Source organism: Lotus japonicus, chromosome 2 (genome assembly GCF_012489685.1).
Source record: "Lotus japonicus ecotype B-129 chromosome 2, LjGifu_v1.2".
Classification (NCBI taxonomy): domain Eukaryota; kingdom Viridiplantae; phylum Streptophyta; class Magnoliopsida; order Fabales; family Fabaceae; genus Lotus; species Lotus japonicus.
In genome coordinates this window covers 33,090,904-33,115,438 of record NC_080042.1, presented here as the reverse complement: position 1 = coordinate 33,115,438, position 24,535 = coordinate 33,090,904, and the positions used below count along the sequence as shown (strand labels likewise).

Here is a 24,535-nt window from a genome sequence, read left to right as displayed (position 1 = left end):
GTCTCAGAGTGATCGAAACCCGAACCAAGCTAAAAGAGTGATACTTTAACCACTCTAAAGAGATGATATTGAACCTTGAGAGGTGAAATACACTCTAATTTAGCCCTAACAAATCTGAACCAGTATAATATTGCATCAGTTTTGTCCCGACATGGAAATAATAAAGAAATCGACCAATCGGATCCCTAGGATTTGTGTGCCGCTGACTCAAGCATGCAATCAGCCATGACACCCTTCCTTCATCACCTCTGATGGCTTATGAAGCTTTCCAAACTCCTCCCACGCAACCAGAAGCCCTAGGTTAGTCACCATGCATGAAAACCTATTGGTGGTGCAACCTTGAAAATGCTTAAGCTTGGATTAGCCATTTAATCTCTTTTCAGCCTATATAAGGAGTACCATTCGACCCCACGCGACCACAACATCACACTAAGCCCCTTGAAACCCTCAGAGAGTGCCCAGAGAGCTTGAGAGAAGAGAAAAATCGAGAGGAAGTTCAGAAACTTCTTCTCTTCGAATCTCTTAAACCTAGAGAGAGTTAGACTCTGATTCTTGCCCCATTGTGTTCCTGGAGAAGAGAGGAAGAGGATTGACTATTCGTGGTCAACTTTTGATCGAGAAACGAAGCTTTCACCATCTCCGGCAAAGCTCCGGCGACCCCTCAACCTGTAACGCGCCTTTTCTCTCATCACTAAGCACTTCAGTCGCACCCACGAGTACCATTCAACTCCCCACGACCTGTAGATCAAGTTGATGTACCTGGAGTAGCACGACGGTGAAAATATAGGATCCTCCGATCGTCTTCTCCGGCAAGTTCTGCAACTTCCGGCGAGGTAGCTTCTGAAACTCGCCAATTTTAGCTTGTTTTCGATCCAAATCGATCCCCTGAGCATGTTAGGACATAGATAGGAAGCTTTAGACTAGTTTAGAGCCATGAATCGTTAGGAATAAATGAGAACCGATCCAAGGTCTTTGGAGCTCGAAGAAGCTATCGGGTTGAGCTTCTGAGAGTGAATTGGCCTACAAACTGGATTAGTTTATGCTTCTGGAACGTCATAGGAGCTTTTAGGATAGTTAATTGTAGTGTTAGAGCCCTGAAGAGGAAAGCCCCAATTTTCACCTTGTAGGCAGCCCCTGAAATCGTTAATTCGCACTGTTAGAGTGTCCAGAAGTTGAAATTGATGATTCAATTGAACTCAGAAGGTAGGAAACTATCGGAATAGACTATTAGATGTTAACATTAAGCTCAGTTTATAGATTTCTTAGTTTGCAAGTAGACTTTGAATTAAGTGCTTAAAATAAGTGATTCTGAACCTGAGTTTAAGCTGAGAACAGTAAAATGAGCTTAATAGAACCTGAAACCAGTAGGATAATAACCAGGTAAAGACTTAGGAATTGTAACTTAGTCATAGAATTAATTTACATAATATGGCTTAAGTAATTAGAAATAATTAAGTAGAAATATTTTAGCTTAAGTTAGATTATTAGATTAATGACTTAGAAATAATGAAATCAGATTATGAGGATGTATAGGACATGAGGACAGAAATGATAACATGGAAGGAATTATAGGAATTAGCTATTAGAAAATGGAATTAGTTTGGATAATATAACTAGATGATTAAGTTGTTATTTTTAAATTAGTAATTAACCTAAGTGGATGATTTAGTGACTTAAAACTAATTAGTTGAGATCAAGGCTAAGTTAGAATGATGCTAGTTTGATAATAATAATAATAATAATAATAATAATAATAATAATAATAATAATAATAATAATAATAATAATAATAATAATAACAACGAACGATTTAATGCCTCGATTAGCTTATCTTGACCCAAGCATAATCAATGATGCAGAGGGAGCTATCTCAGACACACACGATCCTCTATTGGTAAAGGTTAAAGGTAAGGGGGGTTATACAAGACCTTGTCTTGGTACACAACTCATAAGTTGAACGTTATTACGGTAGAAAGCATATTATTACTTGCTTATATGATATTGGATGCATGATTGGATGTTGTGCTTGAAGAGTGAATGTTGGATGAATTATTGTGCTAAATTGCTGTGACTGTGATCCATGATTGAAGTGATGCACAGTAGAAAGGGATGATAGTACACTATGGGATATAGTGGTACTTAGGATTATAAGTGACATGATATTAGGATTGTTCCTGATACGCTAAGCATCTCAGGTAGTGGGTAGAGGGAAAAGATAATCCCCGATTTAATGTGTTATTGATACTTGCTTTTGAAAATTAAACAACCTATAACACCTTAGGATTACCCGTAGGATAGGTAGAGCAATAAAATGAATAATGATAGTAATATAGGCAAGTGAGCCCTTTTCTCTAAGCAATTAAAAGTACATAACCATTAACAGCGGATTAGAACTCCCGCTTGATCTTATCAAAGATCCCACCTCTATAATTACTATGGTGTACTTACTTTAAGTAAGGGAGCAGATGCTTGTTTCTAATTTATTATAAACTTAATGGAAGTATAAGGGGGAGATGATTGATATTTGAAAATACACTTAAGGAGCAATAAGGAGTAGGAAAGTACTGTCACTACCACTAAGAGAGTGGGAATACAGAGACGCCAAAGGTGGTCATGTTCAGAGATGAATTGAAACGGAATTTACACGATGGCCCTACCTCTCCATCAGCTACCGGCAGGGTCCCGGAAAGGCCGGTCTGATGTGATGTAACAAGGACCGCATAGTCGTGTACTTCTGTCTGTGAGCTACTGAGCGATCATTGTCCGGTAAAGAGTGGACTGTAAGGAGTGTCCATGCTCCCGAGACGACTGTCCGAAGATAACGAAGCAATAGCTTCGGGCCCTTAAATTATACTCATCACATGATAAATAAAATAATAAAAAGGTTGGCGATGAACTCACCATTTCCTACGAAGTAGTGAGAGAAGTCAATTTGAAGGACGGAGGAATAAGGTTGATTTAGCCATATTGCATTATAACTTGTGTTTGTTAACATGTGTGTGACTATTGATATGTTGGCTTATGTTTTAACGCTTATCTTATCTGATGTGTATTATTGTGCAAGTCGCGTATGACTCACCCTTGCACTTATTTTTATAAAAGCAGATAACAGGTGTGACAATGAGCTTCCCTCCAGTCCTCGCGATCCACGCTAATTTCCCGTCCCGTGCAGGCTGGCATGTTGACCCAGTTACCGGATACTGCTTTTATCAGGGACTCACAATTTTGTGGTGCAGGGATCTAGAAGCAGGACACATCGGTTTCCCAGTGACGCTCCCGATGGTGTTCTCATTCTTCCTGCCGACCCACGCTGAGCACGTTGGTCCGCGGAGTCCAGGCAGTCCATAGGTGCCATATCCACAGGAAGGCGAGCCTATGGAGACCGGAGAGCCTATCCCAGCAGTACCAGTCACCATGGTGAGCCCACCGAGATCCCCAGATCAGAGAGTTCCGCAGACCCAGGAGTCTATGGGATCTCCTCCACCCCAAAGGAATTTGTCTTGCTTTCGGGTCACAGCCCTCAAGCGAGTGAGATCCCCTAGATTCTCCCGAGATGCCAGGATTTACCGTCGCAGATTTTAGAGAGGCGAGGTGTTCGGAGTCAGGGAGTCAGAGCGGGGTCCGACAGCAGAGCTAGGGTAAGTGCCAGCACCCAGCGGGGGAGTCAGTGAGGAGGATCCGGAGGAGGAAGATCCGAGGGGATGAAGCCATATGGTCCGAGTTTCTGATGATGATGATGATGATGATGATTTATGTTTCTGTTTCTGTATTCTGATTACCTGTACCAGACTATGTGTTTCAGGTCACTGTGTCCTCTTTATGTGTTGTCTTCTTATCTGTAGACTTATGCGGTGGATCCGACCACCACCTATGCATGCTATGTATGATTTGTGTGGTTTATATCGTTATTCCCGTAGTCTTAAGTTAGGAGGTCGAAATGCCTGGGGATGTTAGGGGAAACGCTCGAGTACTCTTTACTCTTGCGATCCCGACCTAATGAGGAAACCCTAAGAGAAAAAAAAAAGGTTCACTATTTCACGTAGCGTGCTCACTCCTGAGTGATGGAGTTAGGGAGAACTCGTCACTTAAGGAAGGGGACGCCACACGGATTGGTATCAGAGCAGTGATTCGTCGGCCTAGGGTTAGAAGCCTACTAGGGAGTCTAGGATAGGTTGTTGAGGTCATAGGAAACTAATTACTCTGTGAATTTCAGGAAAGGATGACGACAGCAATGGCAAGAGCTATTGAACAACTTACCGCTTTCTTGATCGAGCAAGTGGAAAGAGCTGGGAATGGAGGTGGACACCAACCAGCGGAAGAGGATGTCTACCACGGTTTGGACAAGTTTCTGAAGCGAGATCTACCAAAGTTTGAAGGGGGTTACAATCCCGACGGAGCGTATGAGTGGATCCGAGAATTAGATAGGATTTATGAGACGTTAGTATGTGCTGACCCGCGTAAGGTTGCTTTTGCTAGTTATTTACTTTCACGAGAAGCTAGGACATGGTGGACTGGAGTAAGAGGAAGGATAACTCCACCGGAAGGAGCCAGAACCTGGGAGATCTTTAGGAATGCATTTCTCGAAAAGTACTTCCCGGCCGACGCAATGGGGAGGAAAGAGATGGAATTCATGGAGTTAAAGCAAGGTATGATGTCAGTAGGAGAGTATGCAGCTAAGTTTGAAGAACTGTGTCGGTTCCACCTGCATTATAGTGCAACAGTTGATGAGACCTCAAAGTGTGTCAAGTTTGAATATGGACTGAGGCCAGACATCAGGACTGTTGTGGGACATGACCAGATTCGGAACTTTGCTACTCTGGTCGAGAAATGTAGGATTTTTTAGGAAAACGAGAAGTCTAGGAAGGAGTACTTGAGGGGACAAGGTGTTAACAAGACCCCGAAGAAGAATGAAGATAGGAGGAAGCCATACTTTAGGCCACCCGAGCAAGTGAGGAATCAGTTCGGAAATCGAACAGGAGGATTTGGATTCCAAAAAAGAACAAGTGGGTTCAATCCTAACAATCCATTCTGCGTGAGATGCCGAAAGAATGGACATCGTGCTCCGGAGTGTAGAGCCGTGTTAGGGGAACAGGCTAGTAAACAGGCCAGCGGAAATGGGAATCGAAACCCTACCGCTACAACAAGTGAGAGAAGTAGCAGAGGAGCACCGGCACCGAGAGATAACCGAAGGTTTGGACGACCCGCGAATAAGGGGAAAGTGTTTGCGATGACACTGGAGGAGGCAGTTGAAGCGCCAGAACTTATCCAAGGTACGTGTTCTGTTGATAGTTTTCCCATAAGTGTTTTATATGATTCGGGTGCATTGCATTCGTTTATATCACAAGAGAGGGTCAAACAATTAGGTATACCAGTGACAAGTTTGGCATGGGACTTAGAAGTAAGTACCCCAACTAGAAATACCTGTAGAACCTCGAAAGTTTGTAGAGACTGTAGGTTAGAAACATTAGGAAGAACCTTTAGGCAAGACTTAGTGTGCTTACCCTTACTAGGACTAGAAGTAATATTAGGAATGGATTGGCTAGCGGCCAACGATGCAACCCTGAACTGTAGGAGGAAGACGGTTACTTTTGGGACTAGCGAAGGAGACGCTAAGCGGACTAAGCGAACCGAAGACGTAGGAAAAGCGCCCGAGAGCGAATCGAACGTACTTTTAGGAACGCTAGATGCGGATAGGTACGACTTCGGTATAGAAGGGATACCCGTAGCGAGGGAGTTTCCCGACGTTTTCCACGAGGAAATAACCGAGTTACCACCATAAAGGGAAGTCGAGTTTTCTATAGACTTAGTTCCTGGAACGAGACCTATCTCTATAGCCCCGTATAGGATGTCACCAGTGGAACTAGCGGAGTTGAAGAAGCAAGTGGAGGAGCTTATGGACAAGAAGTTTGTGCGGCCGAGTGTATCCCCTTGGGGAGCACCAGTTCTTTTGGTAAAGAAGAAGGATGGTGGCATGAGGTTATGCGTATACTATCTGCAACTGAACAAGGTGACGATCAAGAATAAGTACCCGTTGCCTAGGATTGATGATTTGATGCATCAGTTAAGAGGAGCTGAAGTCTTCTCCAAGATAGATCTGCGATCCGGATACCATCAAATCCGAGTGAAGAAGGAAGACGTATCGAAGACGGCTTTTCGGACAAGATATGGGCATTATGAGTATTTAGTCAGGCCGTTCGGAGTGACTAATGCGCCTGCAATATTCATGGACTACATGAATCGTATCTTTAACCCGTATCTCGAAAAGTTTGTTGTGGTCTTCATTGATGATATTCTGATTTACTCGAGGAGCAAGCAAGAGCATGAGGAACATCTTTGATTAGTATTGGGAATACTAAGAGAACGAAAGTTGTATGCCAAGCTATCCAAGTGCGAGTTTTGGTTAGAATCTGTGCAATTTTTAGGACACGTGGTGAGTAAGGCAGGAATAGCAGTCGATCCGGCGAAGGTAGAGGCAGTTAACTCATGGGAAGCACCCAAGAAGGTCACGGAAGTGCGAAGTTTTCTCGGATTGGCAGGATATTACCGACGATTCATCGAAGGATTTTCCAAGATCGCGATGTGATGACCCGGGTTTATATGATGTTTTTATAGTTTTACCTTGTAGGTTTTGAGTCTTTTTCTTGTGTTTCATGTAGTGTTTCATGCATTCTCATGCATTTTTACTTTTTTTTGGTGCATTTGCATTAGTTTAGTAATTTTGTAGTTTTATAAGGGCTTTAGTTGCATTTGATTAGAGTTTAAGAGTCATAGGCAATTTCCACTTGTTTTAGAGCCTTTGTGCAAAACTAACCTCTGAATTTCTAGATATTTTCCTAGCTTTGTCATCAAGTTTTCAGGTTGTAACAGTTGAAGATGGAGTGTCTAGAGGTTTGGAGAATTGAAGGGAGGCTTAAAGAGGCTTAAAGAGGAGTAAAGATGAGTTAAAATGAAGATCAAAAGGTTACCCAGCGAGACAGAGTGCCTAGGCGTGCTCCATTGGCGCCTTGGCGCCAATTGCTTTTTCCAGGGTTCTGGAATTGGCGCCTAGGCGTGCTTAATTGGCGCCTAGGCGCCAATTATCTTCCAGAGGCTCATTTTCAGGATGGAATTGGCGCTCAGGCGCTCTGAGTTGGCGCTCAGGCGCTCTGAATTGGCGCCTGAGCGCCCGGAACAGCCCAAACTCGTGATTTTTGCCTATAAATAGGATTTTAGTCATTTTGTTTTGGAATCTTTGATACTACTTTCATTTTTACATAAACTCAGAGGTAGAGGAGCATCTAGGAGAGTGTGAGAGGGCTTCTAAGCTTGTAATTCAGGTTTTTAGCCTAGCCATGCTTGGCTAATCTCTCTTCTTTTGCTTTGGATTTCTTTGTAAGACTTTTTATATTTGAGTTATAATCTTAAGTTCTTTCCCACATGTTCTTCTTCTTCCCTTGAATCCCATTTTCTGAATTTCAATCTAAGCTTGTATGCATGCTTGCTTTATACTATTCTATAATCAGAACAGAAGTTTGTTATAGATTAGGGAACCGATTTGGGATTACCCCTTCTATACTTGCTACTAGGAATATAGGAAGGGTTGGGGTTTGTTGGCCTGAACTTTATAATCTTTATGCTTCAAACAAATGTTTAAGTACACAAGGAATTGGGCTTATCTTTTGGTTTGAAAGAATTATCTATGCGAGGCATCGATAGGTAGTTGCTTAGGCTATAACATCAAGGAGAGATTCATGAGAACATGTGCTTAGAATGATGTGCTTGAATTGATTAGTTGAGCAAGAACCCAAAGTAAATCACTCTTTCTTTTCATTTTCGGTTTCATTTCTGAATTTATATTTTCTTTTTCCTTATTACTACTTCGACTTATGTTTGCCTCAATAAAACAAACCTTCAAACTCAAAGCTTGAACCGAATCTATTCACTCACAATCCCTGTGGTTCGATATTTAAAACCGGGTGGATTCGTACACTTGCGGATTTACCAACACGATGCCATTAACCAAGTTGACGAAGAAGGATCAGCCTTATAAATGGACGCCAGAGTTCGAAGTGAGCTTTAAGGAACTTAAGAAGAGGCTAACTACGTCGCCAATTTTGGTATTGCCCGATCCTGCAAAGGAATTTGAAGTGTATTGTGACGCGTCAAAGATGGGACTAGGATGCGTGCTAATGCAAGAGCGGAAAGTAGTAGCGTACGCATCAAGACAACTTAGGCCTCATGAAGTGAATTACCCCACACATGACCTAGAGCTAGCAGCAGTAGTGTTTGCGCTCAAGATCTGGAGACACCACTTGTATGGTGCGAACTTCACGGTGTTCAGTGATCATAAGAGTCTCAAGTATCTATTCGACCAAAAGGAGTTGAATATGAGACAACGGAGATGGGTAGGATTCTTGAAGTATTACGATTTCAAGTTACAGTACCACCCAGGAAAAACAAATGTGGTGGCAGATGCGCTGAGTAGGAAGAGTTTGCACGTCTCAGCGATGATGATAGAGAAACTGAAGCTGTTAGAAGCGTTCAGAGACCTGAACCTAGCTGTGGAACTGCGACCATAGAAGATGAAGTTCGGTATGGTTGTGGTGACTAGTGAATTTCTAGAAGAAATTAAGCGAAGTCAAGAGGAAGACAAAGATTTTCAAGAGCAGATGAGGAAAAATGAAGGCGAAAAGCTAACCAAAGGGAGAGATGGATTGTGGAGATTCCACGAGAGGATATACATCCCGGAAGACAAGGAGCTGAGAGAAAGAATCTTAGAAGAAACACACAGAAGCGCTTTGAGCATACACCCTGGATTCATCAAAATGTATCGGGACATGAAGGAAAGATTTTGGTGGCCCGGAATGAAGAAAGACATCTTGAAGTAGGTAATGACCTGTCTGACATGTCAAAAGGCGAAAGTGGAGCATCAGAAACCCTCTGGAGAATTGAGACCTCTAGAGATACCTGAATGGAAGTAGGAGAGCATTTCCATGGATTTTGTCACAGGATTACCAAGAACTCAGAGCAAGAACGATGCTATTTGGGTAATTGTAGACCCACTCACTAAGTGCGCGCATTTCATAGCGGTTAACATGACATACTCACTAGAGAGATTATCAAGGATATATGTGAAAGAAATAGTGAGACATCATGGAATACCGGCAAGCATAGTTTCGGATAGAGATCTGCGATTTACATCACAATTTTGGAAGAGCCTACACAAGCCTTGGGAACAAACTTGAAGTTTAGCTCAGCATATCACCCCCAGACGGACGGACAGACAGAAAGAACCATTCAAACACTGGAAGATATGTTGCGAGCAAGCGATTTAGAAGAGCAAGGCAGTTGGGAAGATTGTTTGCCTTTAGTGGAGTTTTCATATAACAATAGCTTCCACTCAAGCATAGGAATGGCACCATTTGAAGCATTGTACGGAAGGAAGTGTAGAACCCCGTTAAGTTGGTTTGATGAAGGAGATAAGCTAATACTAGGACCCGACGTAGTGCAGGATATGTCAGAAAAGGTGAAAGGAATTAGGGAGAAGCTTAAGATAGCACATGATAGACAGAAAGCTTACTATGATCGTAGGAGAAAGCCTTTAGAGTTTGAAGAGGGAGACCATGTTTTCCTCCGAGTTAACCCAATTACAGGGATAGGAAGGTCAATTAAGTCGATAAAGCTTACACCAAAATATTTAGGACCTTACCATATCCTTAGGAAAATAGGAACATCAGCCTACCAGGTGGCGCTACCGCCATCTTTGTCAAACTTTCACGATGTGTTTCATGTTTCCCAAACAAAGAAATACATTCCCGACCCTTCTCATGTGATAAAACCTGAACATATACAACTCAAGGAGAACTTAACATACACGGTCGAACCTAAAAAGATATTGGATAGGAGGATGATACAACTTAGGAAAAAGGAAATCCCGTTAGTGAAAGTAGCTTGGACTGAGGGGGAAAATGAGGAAGCTACTTGGGAATTAGAGGAGGATATGAGAAGGACATACCCTCAACTGTTTAGTACCTTAGGATATGAGTTTCAAGGACGAAATTCTCAAAAAGGAGGGGAGAGTGTAACATCCCACCTACCAGGTAACGACCTCATAGGAGATACGAAACCCTAGAAAGTCGGAATAGGCAAATACGCACTAACAATCTAACTATACTATATAATATATAATATATATATATATATAATATGTGTGTGTGTATGCATGTATGTGTGAATATTTTACTATATTGCTTGTTTGCACGTAAACCGAGACGTCGGTCAATCGACTTTAAATCGACCCGGCAATAAAATTACCAAAGACATGGTCACAATAACCCCAAAAAGAGGACGAACTTGAGATAGAGGTAGGATATGCTAAATAGAGGATCTGACCACATCTCTTGACAATGATAAATGCATTGTCTCAAAGTGATCGAAACCCGAACCAAGCTAAAAGAGTGATACTTTAAACACTCTAAAGAGATGATATTGAACCTTGAGAGGGGAAATACACTCTAATTTCGCACTAACAAACCTGAACCAGTATAATATTGCATCAGTTTTGTCCCGACATGGAAATAATAAAGAAATCGACCAGTCGGAACCCTAGGATTTGTGTGCCGCTGACTCAAGCATGCAATCAGCCATGACACCCTTCCTTCATCACATCTGATGGCTTCTGAAGCTTTCCAAACTCCTCCCACGCAACCAGAAGCCCTAGGTTAATCACCATGCATGAAAACCTATTGGTGGTGCAACCTTGAAAATGCTTAAGCTTGGATTAGCCATTTAATCACTTTTCAGCCTATATAAAGAGTACCATTCGACTCCACGCGACCCCAACATCACACTAAGCCCCTTGAAACCCTCAGAGAGTGCCCAGAGAGCTTGAGAGAAGAGAAAAACTGAGAGGAAGTTTAGAAACTTCTTCTCTTCGAATCTCTCAAACCAGAGAGAGTTAGACCCTGATTCTTGTCCCATTGTGTTCCTAGAGAGGAGAGGAAGAGGATTGACTATTCGTGGTCAAGTTTTGGTCGAGAAACGAAGCTTTCACCATCTCCGGTGAAGCTCCGGCGACCCCTCCACCTGTAACGCGCCTTTTCTCTCATCCCCGAGCACTTCAGCCACACCCACGAGTACCATTCAACTCCCCACGACCTGTAGATCAAGTTCCAGTACCCGGAGTAGCACGACGGTGACAATCTAGTTCTGCAACTTCCAGCGAGGTAGCTTCTGAAACTCGCCAATGTTAGCTTGTTTTCGATCCAAATTGATCCCCTGAGCATGTTAGGACATAGATAGGAAGCTTTAGACTAGTTTAGAGCCATGAATCGTTAGGAATCAATGAGAACCGATCCAAGGTCTTTGGAGCTCGAAGAAGCTATCGGGTTGAGCTTCTGAGAGTGAATTGGCCTGCAAACTGGATTAGTTTATGCTTCTGGAACGTCATAGGAGTTTTTAGGATAGTTAATTGTAGTGTTAGAGCCCTGAAGAGGAAAACCCCAATTTCACCTTGTAGGCAGCCCCTGAAATCGTGAATTGGCACTGTTATAGTGTCCAGAAGTTGGAATTGATGATTCCACTGAACTCAGATGGTAGGAAACTATCGGAATAGACTATTAGATGTTAACATTAAGCTCAGTTTATAGATTTCTTAGTTTGCAAGTAGACTTTGAATTAAGTGCCTAAAATAAGTGATTCTGAACCTGAGTTTAAGCTGAGAACAGTAAAATGAGCTTAATAGAGCCTGAAACCAGTAGCTTTTGAGTCTTTTTCTTGTGTCTCATGTAGTGTTTCATGCATTCTCATGCATTTTTAATTTTATTTGTGCATTTGCATTAGTTTTGTAATTTCGTAGTTTTATAAGCGCTTTAGTTGCATTTTATTAGAGATTAGGAGTCTTAGGCAATTTCCACTTGTTTTGGAGCCTTTGTTCAAAACTGACCTTTAAGTTTCAAGATATTTTCCAAGCTTGTTCATCAAGGTTTCAGGTTGAATCAGCTGAAGAGGGAAGGTCTAGAGGCTTGGAGAATTGAATGGAGGCTTAAAGAGGAGTAAAGAGGAGTTAAAATGAAGATAAAAAGGCTTTCCAGCGAGTTAAGAGCGCCTAGGCGTGCTCCTTTGGCGCATAGGCGCCAATTGCTCTGTTCCAGTTTCTGGAATTGGCGCTTAGGCGCTCTGAATTGGCGCCTAGGCGCTAATTGCCTTCCAGAGGCACTTTTTCAGCATGGAATTGGCGCTCAGGCGCTCTGAATTGGCGCCTGAGCTCCCGAAACAGCCCAAACTCGTGATTTTTACCTATAAATAGGATTTTAGTCATTTTCTTTTGTAATTTTTGATATCTATTCCATTTTTACATAAGTTTAGAAGGAGAGGAACATCTAGGAGAGTGAGAGAAGGCTTCCAAGCTTGTAATTTAGGTTCTTAGCCAAGCATGACTCTTGTCGTGCTTGGCTAATCTATCTTCTTTTACTTTGGTTTTCTTGTAAGACTTTTCCTTTTAAGTTATAATCTTAAGTCCTTTCCCACATGTTCTTCTTCTTTCCTTGAATCTCATATCCATGCTTTATGTTTCAAGTTAGAACATGTGCTAGCTTTATGCTTTTCTATAATAGAATGGAAGTTTGTTATAGATTAGGGACTTGTTGTGGGATTACCTCTTCTATGCTTGCTACTAGGAATAGAGGAAGGGTTGGGGTTTGTTGGCCTGAACTTTATAATCTTTATGCTTCAAACAAATGTTTAAGTACGCAAGGAATTGGGCTTATCTTTTGGTTTGAAAGAATTATCTATGCGAGGCATCGATAGGTAGTTGCCTAGGCTATAACATCAAGGAGAGATTCATGAGAACATGTGCTTAGAATGATGTGCTTGAATTGATTAGTTGAGCAAGAACCCAAAGTAAATCACTCTTTCTTTTCATTCTCTGTTTCATTTCTGAATTTATATTTTCTTTTTCCTTATTACTACTTCGACATATGTTTGCCTCAATAAAACAAACCTGCAAACTCAAAGCTTGAACCGAATCTATTCACTCACAATCCCTGTGGCTCGATAATTAAAACCGGGTGGATTCGTACACTTGCGGATTTACCAACATTGACGACCACTACGTTGTTTCACATGTGCTGGGGAGAAAGATTGTGATTTCAAAGAAATCCATCTCGCTTCTTCTGGGAATGAAGCTTGCTGAAGGAAGGCGTTTCCAGAACGTGGACAACAGAATGTCTAGGATAAGAACAACAGTGAACCCAGCATTGTTTGCAAACTAGGAAGTGAAGAAGACGGAGTACAATTCAATTGATCTTCGTCCAGCTCTGAGGGTATGGCACAAGATCATACTTTCCTGCATCAACCCCAGAACGCTGACAAGTTCTTCTGACTACATCAACGCAATCCAGAAGTTGATGATTTTTCAAATCAAGGAGAAAAAGAAGATGTGTCTACCTTTCTTCATCTTCTCATACCTGAAGCAGTGCATCAGGAAGTCTAGAACCACCAGTGGTGAGATGAAGATCGCCATCTACTACATTCCCTTTGGAAAAATTCTCTCAGACATCTTTGTGGAGAGTGGGCTGGTCAATGATTTGATTGAAGCTGGCTGCACAAAAAATCTGACGGTAACTTTTGGAGAAGCCTTCAATGTGAAGAATTTGAAGAAGACGAAGATAGTGAAAACTATTGTTGTCCCTCCTTCGGATGAGTCTCAAGAGGAAATCATTCAGAAGAGGATCTCTATTGATGATTATCCTCTATGGACAAAGCTGGATGCTCTAGATGCAATTCAAGAGTATGGCAACTTTCTAAGGGTGCAAGGACTTGACATTGATTTTGAAGAATTCTTCAACGCATTTCCAGAATATCCACCTGGCATGTCAAGACCTGACACCAAGAAAAGGCCTTAAGAGTCAGACTTTGACGCTGAGAAGAAGCCAAAGAAGAAGGCCAAGAAGATCAATACATAAGCCAAGGTTGCTAAGCCTCAATTGACTCAAAATCGGGCTCCAAGGATCACCAGATATTCTGCTAAGGAGTCAAGTAAGCCTCAAACTGTTGTTACTTCTGCTCATATTGTTAGCGTTAATGTCATTCCATCTTCTACCCTCTCTCAAACACTTCCTCCATTCTCTGCTCCTTTGATCCCAAAATATCCTTCCCTCACAACTCCTATACATTCAACTTCTGCCATTTCCACAACTGCTATCGCCAAGCATCACCTGTACCAACTCCTCCCATCATCCAACTTCCCTTTCCAAATAACTCAGATCAACCTCAAACATCTTCTCCTATAAACACCTCCTCCACCGAAAGAGAATTCCAACAAGTTCTGAAAGAAAGAACTTCTAGACCACCTGACACCATTTTCTCTCCTATCCCACACACCTCTCCTCTTCGCAACCCTACACCACTAAGTGTTGTGTTTCCTCCATTCTCTTTGTAACGCCCCGATTTCTCGAGGGTCACTTTAGTAACCTTTATCCAAACTAAATATGCTGACTAAATTCTCGGAGTCCAAAAATGCGAGTAACTTTTTTTTCCAAAACATGCTCTTGCGAATGCACAATAATTACCCAATAATACATAACATTATATCCAAAAGTATAGGTACAGTTGAGTCGTCAAGATAAATATCAAAAGACTTATGCCCGACAAGCTCACTATGATCTCTACGCTGGATAGACCACCAAACAACACCCATCGGGACCTACCCTTTCTCCGAGCTCAAGAGAATACAAACTCATATGATCATCCTATAAGCTTCAACCAACGACGGTAAGCTTTCTACCCAAAGGGCTCAAGCCCTACACTATACTCTACTTCCCCTCTGAGCAAGTCTCCTCGATGGTCGAACAATCAATCTTTGATAAGATCTGCGACAGGGTTCTGGCATCAACATACATGTAGTCAATCCCACGACCGACTTACGGCGCACTTCACCAAACTGATGCATAATCATGGATCCTCGTCATTGGCAGCATCACTATGGCTCCTCCAAGGCATGGTACTTGATCACGTCGTCGTCCATCACCTGGCAGTCGCCGGCCGCCCAAACACAAGCAATACATACAATGGCGTGCGAGGGTCAACTTCCAAAATATAAGTATATATATAAATAGTAGGTCACACAGTATACACATAATCACATACTTATACGTTTCACGCTCACTCACGCAGATCTATCGATCACGTGGCTTACGTAAAATATGAGGGTTGTCAATGACAAACCTCTCCATCACACATATCAATTAAATCACATTTAGCTTATCTCAAGCATACCAAATCTCATAGCACATATCACCTCATCACCAAGCTCAAATGACAACCCTAAGGTTAGTCTATATGCTCGTGCAAATGCAATACCACACAGGCAAATGATCCGGATATAAACGCCATTTCCATAAGAGGTAGGCGGGACAACACTTTGTCGGTACGATACCCACTCTAGTATCGACCTCTGACTAGTGAATGCGACTTAGTTGATACCCACTCCTGTATCAACATAGTTGATACCCACTCCAGTATCAACATCTGAAGGTACGACCACTCCATCGTCCTCAGAAGACAGGCATTGCCACTCCACCATCCTGACCAAATGTATTCATGCATGATATGAATCATGGTTAGCCAAACAAACAGGAACACCTTCTCTAGTGTTCACGTCTATCTCTAAGAGAACAGTCATACTCGAAAACCAAATCTAGATTCAACATGCTCCAAGTGACCTAAGTTTACACTACGACATGGTCACTCCACTCCAAGTAACCGTGTCGTCGAGTCTCGTCTTTCTTTCCTCAAAACTCATCAAATAAAAGTTCACCTTTAAAATTTTCTTTTCTAAAAAGGATTGATTGAAGTCCCCTCTGAAAATATCTTTCTCATTCCTTAAAAGTTTTTTGTTTGCCAATAAACCCTCTTTTAATTTAAAAAATATGTGTATACTTTAATTATTTTCATTAGATGAAGTTTATAAGTAAATCATGACCAAGTTTGTTCCTTTTCAAAATCGTTGGAAAGTTAAATAAAAGTCCCCACCCTGTGCAACTCTTTTTGAGAAAACCACTTGATCCAAAACCACCGTAGATCAAAAGCATCGTTAGAATCTCTTCTAACCGAAACTTGGAAGAACCCTCCGGTTACACAATCGAGTTGTCAGACAATCAAATTTCAAAATTCGGGTAAAAGCATCATCACAACAAGCCATTATATCAAATAGCAAGCATTAAAGTACTCTCACAACAATCATCTAGCATATATTCAATAATTCAAATAGCCTAAGCGAATAGCTCACAACAATCACATAGCATATATTTAATAATATAAATAGCCGATGCGAAGTGCCCTCACCTTAGCATTTTTCTTTCTAAGTTGTGATTTCGATCCAATCACGTCCTTGCCCTTTTCTTCTACTCACTTTTCTATGGCTCTTTAACTCTGACACAAACTTACTCTCACTCTTTATACCCAAAAAATAATGGTGGCGATGCTCACTATTACACCATTCTCTTCATGATGGTTCATGTGACTAGCTCATGGAGTATTGCGGCTTGTGTAACATCCCACTAACCAGGTAACGACTGAAGGTATGAAAAACGGTAGAAAGGGGGGGGGGGGTTTGAATAACGTTTTCAGAACAAAACTTCCACCTTAAAGATTTAGACAAATCTTTCGAGAACTTAAGTGCTAAAGATAAGAGATAGAAAAGCACACAAGGATTTTATCCTGGTTCACTTGATAAATCACTCAAGCTACTCCAGTCCACCCGTTAAGGTGATTTCTTCCTTCTTAGAATGAAGGCAATCCACTAATCAGGTAAGAGTTACAACTGCACTTGAAACCTACAAGTGACTAACAAATACACTGACTTAGCTCACACTAAGATTCACTCTCTTAGTCTTCTCTAGGATCCGATCAACCTTGATCTCCTAAAGGAACTAAACAAACTGTTTATCAAAGAATTATTTACAAGAGATTTGCTTCTAAAAAGCTAATTGTAAACTCAATGAATTTCAGATGAAAGAAAGCTTAGAATATTTTGAATATGTCTTGCGCGTGTGTATTACTTCTTCTAGCCGCTTCTTTCAATCTTCAGCCTCTATATATACTCCAAGGATTAGGGTTGAGCGTTGCATGGGAAATGCTACCGTTGGAGGGCAGTTCTGGAAAATCCAGCTTCTGCTGTGGCTGAGAATGTTAGGTAGGTCGTCAGGAAGGTACACTTGCTTTTGTACTTGGATAGCGACTTGACCTTTTAACCTAGGAGACTTCTGATCAGAGGAATACTTCATATTGGAACTTGTGAAGCCGGTTGATCAGAGTCAGAGGGAAAGCACAGATCCTCTGACCATTGTATCTTCTGATTCTGAACTCAGACGGAAGAACATGGCCTTCAGAGTTTCTTGCTTCTGGACTTCAGAGTTTCCACTATTCAGCTTCTGCAACTTCAGAGTCTTCTACACCATCAGAACATCTGAACCTTCAGTGTTTCTTGGTTATCAGAACTTCTGGATCTTCAGAGCTTTTAGTGACTGAGTCCTCATCAGAGTTTGTATAACTTCAGAACTTCTGAAGCTTTTCCACTGTTCATACTGAACATGGTGAATGCGAAAGCGTTGCTTGGGTTACTCTTTATACACAGTGCTTCTGATTTGTGTGAGATTGAGTTGAGGTTAGAGCCTGTAAATAGCACACTCAGAAAAACACGTTAGAGTACCACAATTGTTCATATCAAAAGGTTAACTTGTAATCATCAAAACATAGAGTTGTACTACTAGATCAAAACTTGATCTTACAATCTCCCCCTTTTTGATGATGACAAAACTAAGATTTTTGATGAACAATTCTTAAACATTAAACTGAATTCACTCAGAGTTTAGAAATATAGAATAATACTTATCCTGATGTGAATAGTTTATCTTGCTCATACTGAATTCAAGTCACTGCTTGATTCTGAGCTTAGCTCCCCCTGAATCTAATACTTGATGAAAACGTTAGTAAAGTCTAGATTCTGAGCTAAATGATATAAGAGTTCAGAGTGAAAAACTTATGACATAGATGAAAAACGAATAATCAGAGCGCATAAGTAATCAGAGTCACGGACAAGGTATCAGAGTCTTGGGTATCAGAGTCAACTTAGAATCACTTCAGAAGAAGTGAAATGTATTCCTTGTATTTGCCCAGTGACACATCTATGGTCATGAAGGTGGAGCTCTTAAATTCTCCAAAAGAAAAATAAATCACACTAACACATCTTACACATCAAAAACTGGGTTTACTCCCCCTTTTTGTCATAAGCAAAAAGCTTGGGGTGTGAAAAACTTAGCTTGAAGTACAAGGTACTCCCCCTTAGAGAAGGTCTAAGTTTAAAGAAAATGAAAACGATGTAAGAATCAGAGGTAGGCGAAATAGATAAAGGAGTTAGTGCAAGAGAAGTACGTTTACCACCGGTCAAGGGAGTAAATAGAAGGGTCAGTTACCAAGAACTTAACCTCGAGAAACTGTAAGAGCATTAACTTTCAGAGAGAAAGTGAAGCCTATATAAAGCGTTGGAGAGAAAGGTAAGCTTCACACCGTGAACAATTTGTAGTGAAAAATGGCATCATACAACGTAGCACTAGAAGAGCTGAGGAAGAAGGCCTTTGAAGAGGACTTGTTCCTGAACATTAGGCATCCAGAGGGTACAACGACCATCGCGGAGCTAACACGGACACTGCTGGAAGAGGACCTGCGTCCAGAGTTGGAGAGAGACCTGAAGGAATTTCTTGCCTTCGTGGAGGAGGTGCAAGAACTCAACCGGCTTGAACTCAAGCTGCTGGAAGAGAAAGAGAGTTTGGAAGAGAAGCTCAAGACTTCAGAAGAGATTCTGGAGAGGGATGAGCTGAAGAACAGGCTCAGCAACATCCAGCATGTACTGGATCGTCTGGAGAAGGATAGGTCAGAGCAGCGCCAGGAGTGCAGAAGAATGAGGAGAGATCCTCCATTCTAGACTTCTTAGGGAAGAAATGTAGGATGTAAACACAGAAAGATTATGAATAAAACGAGTTTTGCAAACATATGTGACACAAATATATATATATATGCATATATAATCACAAACGAACAAAAAAGAATAAATAAATAAAAAGAGACAGAGTTTAATAAGAAGATAAAACAAAGGTAACGAAAAAGAAGGAAAAAGAAGAGATCCTAAAACTAAGGTTTGTCAGTGCGTCGCAGAAGTTCCATCATCATGTGCTTCATCTCAATCAGCATGGATTCATGAGTGTCAAGACGCTGTTCCATGATGTCGAGTCTGGATGAGCTTGGCTGAGTAGAACTGGAAGGAACATTCTGAGCAGCTTGAGGATCTGGATTGGAAGCAGAAGCAGCAGGAGTAAACACAACTGGTGCAAGTGCTTGGCATCTAAGGGCTTCAGCCTCAGCTTCAAGTCGCTCTGCCTCTAGTCTGGCTTGTTCAGCTTGAGCTGCTGCCTGACGTGCAGCTTCTTCTGCTTGTTCTTTCTTTCTCTTGGCTTCTTCAATAGCTTCAAGAAGCTTATTTCTCTGTTCTAGTTCATGAAGAGCCACCCTTCTAGCAAACCTTTGCTTGGCAGCCTCAATCCTCTGACTTCCCTCTGCATGCAGGAGCTGCATCATAATTGGAAACTGAGCCACTAGCCAAGTGCTCAGATTGTTCCACTCATCAGCCACACTTTCAGCATTCTCACTGAGGTCAGTCTGACCGTGCACATTGCGGAGCCTCAAGGAGGCTTCATGATAGAAAATATTGATGCACTCAGAGAGAGATGTGGGTTGGAGGTGAGTATAGGGAATGATGGAGAGGTTGGTTTCAGGAGAGGCTGGGTGATTGCTGCTATGAGCTTCAGAGGCACCTTGTGGAGAACCAATGTTAATCATGGGAGCATTGGGTTCAGAGGTTCCACGGTGAGGGTCTGAAGTTTCAACCAGAGGGTGAGGTGATCTAACCGAGGATTGGTTAGACACTGATTGTTCGGGTTCAGGGTCTGGTTGAATGGGCTCTTGTTGGTCAGGGACAGGGTGAGCTGGTTGAGCCAAAGGGTCTGCCTCTTGTAAGGGATTGGCCAAGATAGGTTCATCTGGGTCAACTAGACGTTCAGGTCTAGGGCCAGGATATCTCCTAGGGCTTGGACAAGTAAGGTAATATTCCTCTAAGGTAGACACCTTTTCTTTTCTAACCTCCATGAATTTTCTAATAGATTCAGAGTTATTGGAGGGAGAAGAATCAGCAACATTGGTTGGAAAGGATACAGGTGTAAAGGCGGTTGAAGAGTCTGTATCCGTGGTTCTGACAGCAGGACGTTCTGATGCTCTGGGAACAGAGTGATCAGACGTTCTGGGTTGTGGTTCTGTTTGGTTTGGCTCGGGTTGGTCATGGATGATGGGTTCAGAAGATAATGGGTCGTATGGAATGGTAATGAGAGAGGTTGGATCTTCTGACCTAGAGGGTTGGTTCTGAAGCAAATTCCAGAGAGGTGCTTCAGTAGGGGAAGGTTGAAAGAAGGAAGATCTTGGGGAATGTGGTGGAGTGGTGGTTTGTGCGGCTGGCTGGGATTCAGGAATAGGAGTGAGGGGATTTGAGGAGTTTTTGAGCATAGCAGAAATAGGGAGTGCATCAAATAAATTCAAATCATCATCAGAAGCAAGTGCAGGCTTACTTGAATGTGCTGATGATCTAGTCACTCTGGCAGGAGGTTCAGTCCTTCTGACTACTTCAGCAGCTGGTTCCACCCGAGTAGGCTTCACCACGATTCTGACCTTCTTCTGCTTCTTCTTAGGAGGACCATCCTCACTATCACTATCATCACCATCATCAGGCTTTCTCTTCGTCTTCTTGACCAGAGGGACATCAGATTCTTCAGAGGATTCTTCCAGAACCATCTTCCTCTGAGCTTTCTTCTTGGGAGGAGAAGGAAACTCTGGAGCTGGCGGCAGTCTGCTGAAGAAATCATCAAGATCAATTTCGAAGCCTTGAGCCCTTAGGTCTTCGACATAGCACCGGATGGCTTCAGGATTGTCTGCCTGAGTCCACAGTGGGTAGTCATTCAGAGGCATCCGTCTGCTTCTGATCTCAGAGGATATGTCTTCACGAGCAGGAGCAATCTTCTTCTGGATCAAACCCATCTTCTTCAGAGAGTTTGCAGTGAAGACATCACTGACAATTGTGCTCAGATCCTCTACACATCCAGCATTAACCAGATCTTGCACCAGGTTGCTTTCAATGAGAAAGTCTGAGAGCAGCCTCCCAAAAGGGATATATTTGATCGCAGACTTGATGGAGGCGGTGGTGCGAGACTTCCGGATGCATTCCTTCAAGTAGGAGAACAGGAAGTAGGGAAGGCAGATCTTCTCCTGATCTTGGATGAAGAACAACATCACCTTCTGGTTGAAGTTGATGTAGTCTGGAGAACTGCCCTTCGGTCTCTGGTTTATGCAGTTGAGTAGGATCTTGTGCCAGATCCTGAGTTTGGGGTGAAGGTCCATCACCTTGTAACTCGTCTTGCCCGGTTTGAAGGTGGTGTACAGGGCCTGGTTGATTTTGTCTTTGGTGCTGGGTTTCAGCTTCGACTCAGTGAATTGGAACCGATACCCATAAGCAGTGTCTGCACCTAGCAGATTCACGAATGACTTCTCAGTGATGATGATCTTTCTTCCAAGAATGTGAGAAACCACCTGAGTATCATCGCAGTCGGCGTGCTTCCAGAATTCCTTTACCAGCTTCTCATACACCGGTCCTCGAAGTCGGTTGAAGTAATTTCCCCAACCTTGAGCTTGGACTTCAGGACGAAGATCATACCCATTTGCAGCCAGGTTGTCGAGGTCGAATCTCCATTCTGCCAGGACTTGAAGTTCCTCAGGAGCAAATACGCAGTGAACGGCACAGCCCCGTTCTGCAATTGGAACGATCTGCTCTTGAGCTTGAACTTGTTCTTGTGTCGGATTCTCAGAGCCCCTTTGACCCGTTGCTAGACCAACTACCATGTGAGGGAACTGAGGTGCATCTGCAGTAGATCTTCTGGTTTGTCTCACCATTTTGAAGTGGTTGAAGGTTTGAGGTAGAAGATGAAGGTTGAAAGATGAAGAGAGATCGAGAGAGAAATCGAAAAAAAAACGGTTTTGAAAAGCAGAGAGAGCGAGAGTGAAAACCGGAAGTGAAGAGAACGTGTGTGTATAGTGGGTTTTATCAAATAACCGTTGTTGATTCAAAAGCACTTTAAGATCAACGGTTGAAAATTAAAGATAGATAGTAACAGTAAAATACACAAATCACACACAGGAGATAAGCATATCTACACGCAATCATAACAGACTGTCACACGGGCACAAGGAACTATGCATCAGAAATTCTGACACACATGTTGTTGTCTCAGCGTCAGAGTCAGTACCAGTGGGTACACACACTCTGATTGAGTTACCTTCTGGACTAGACATCTTCTGATCAAGAAGTATCATAGTCAGAGGTTCTGATCCATCTTCACTCTGGACAAAAGTCCATGTTTAGATTTTTCAGAATAAAATTAAATCTATCCTCTGCTAAGGGCTTTGTAAAGATATCTGCCCATTGATGGTCAGTATCAACAAACTTCAGAAGAAGTACGCCCTTCTGTACATAATCTCTAATAAAGTGATACTTTACCTCAATGTTCTTTGCCCTTGAATGCAAGATAGGATTCTTACTCAATGAGATTGCAGCAATGTTATCACAATAGATTGGGATATTGCTCTCAAGGATCTGATAATCCTCCAGCTGATGTTTCATCCAGAGCATCTGAGTGCTGCATATTGCTGCTGAGATATATTCTGCCTCTGCAGTTGATAGTGCAATGGTTGATTGCCTCTTGCTTGCCCATGAGACTAGATTGCTTCCCAGAAACTGACAATTTCCGGAAGTACTTTTTCTCTCTGTTCTATCTCCAGCATAATCAGCATCACAATAACCTGAAAGCTTATACTCTGATGTTTTCTTATACATCAAGCCAAGGTTAGTGGTGCCTTTCAAATACCTTAGGATCCTCTTAACAGCAGTTAAGTGGGTTTCCCTTGGATCTGATTGGAATCGAGCACATAAATGAACACTAAATAATATGTCTGGCCTAGATGCAGTTAAGTATAGAAGTGAACCTATCATGCCACGATAGAGCTTCTGACATACTTTACCACTTTTATCTTCTTTCTCCAGAATGCATGTAGGATGCATTGGAGTCTTAGCAACTGTAGATTCCAGCATATTGAACTTCTTCAGAAGTTCTTTAGTGTACTTGCTCTGATGGATATATGTTTCTTCTGGTGTTTGATCAACTTGTATTCCCAGAAAGTACTTTAATTCTCCCATCATACTCATCTCAAATTCAGCCTGCATCATCTCAGAAAATTCTTTGCATAGAGATTGATTAGCAGAACCAAATATAATATCATCAACATAAATTTGCACAATTAAGATATCATCTTTATAAGTCTTGCAAAAAAGAGTTGTATCTACTTTACCCCTTACAAACTCATTCTCCAGAAGGAATGAGCTGAGTCTCTCATACCATGCTCTGGGAGCTTGCTTCAGACCATAGAGTGATTTCTTCAATTTGAACACATGGTCTGGTTTCTTCTCATCTTCAAAACCTGGGGGTTGATGAACATAGACTTCCTCTGAAATATAACCATTTAGGAAGGCACTCTTTACGTCCATCTGATGTAGAACTATGTTGTGATTTACTGAGAAAGAGATCAATAGTCTGATTGCCTCCAGTCTTGCTACTGGAGCAAATGTTTCAGTGTAGTCTATTCCTTCCTGCTGGCTGTAGCCTTGAGCAACTAGCCTTGCCTTGTTTCTGACTACATCTCCTTTCTCATTCAGCTTGTTTCTGAATACCCATTTCGTTCCAATAACATGAACATTCTCAGGCTTCTTCACTAAGCTCCAAACATCGTTCTTGGAAAATTGATTCAATTCTTCTTCCATGGCCAGAATCCACTCCTTGTCCTGAAGAGCTTCATCTATGGACTTGGGTTCAATTAAGGACACCAATCCTTTCAGACTCAGCAAGGTCTCTTCAGAGGGTCTGAAGGCAGATCTGGTTCTGACTGGTTCGTCTTTGTTGCCTAGAATCAATTCCTTAGGGTGAGCTGCAGTGATTCTGCTCTTCTTCAGAGTTTGTGAGTTAGAGGGACCAGCTTCTTCCTCTGACACAAACTTACTCTCACTCTTTATACCCAAAAAATAATGGTGGCGATGCTCACTATTACACCATTCTCTTCATGATGGTTCATGTGACTAGCTCATGGAGTATTGCGGCTTGTGTAACATCCCACTAACCAGGTAACGACTGAAGGTATGAAAAACGGTAGAAAGGGGGGGGGGGGTTTGAATAACGTTTTCAGAACAAAACTTCCACCTTAAAGATTTAGACAAATCTTTCGAGAACTTAAGTGCTAAAGATAAGAGATAGAAAAGCACACAAGGATTTTATCCTGGTTCACTTGATAAATCACTCAAGCTACTCCAGTCCACCCGTTAAGGTGATTTCTTCCTTCTTAGAATGAAGGCAAT

The 24,535-nt window shown here is 42.0% G+C and overlaps 1 protein-coding gene across 1 annotated transcript; it reads left to right on the top strand.

Moving 5' to 3' along the window:
• The first annotated feature begins 4,231 nt into the window (after positions 1-4,231).
• On the top strand, positions 4,232-4,843 carry LOC130736355 (uncharacterized). Its single transcript, XM_057588190.1, has one exon. The coding sequence runs from the start codon at positions 4,232-4,234 to the stop codon at positions 4,841-4,843; it is 612 nt and encodes a 203-aa protein (XP_057444173.1).
• Positions 4,844-24,535: the final 19,692 nt, after the last annotated feature.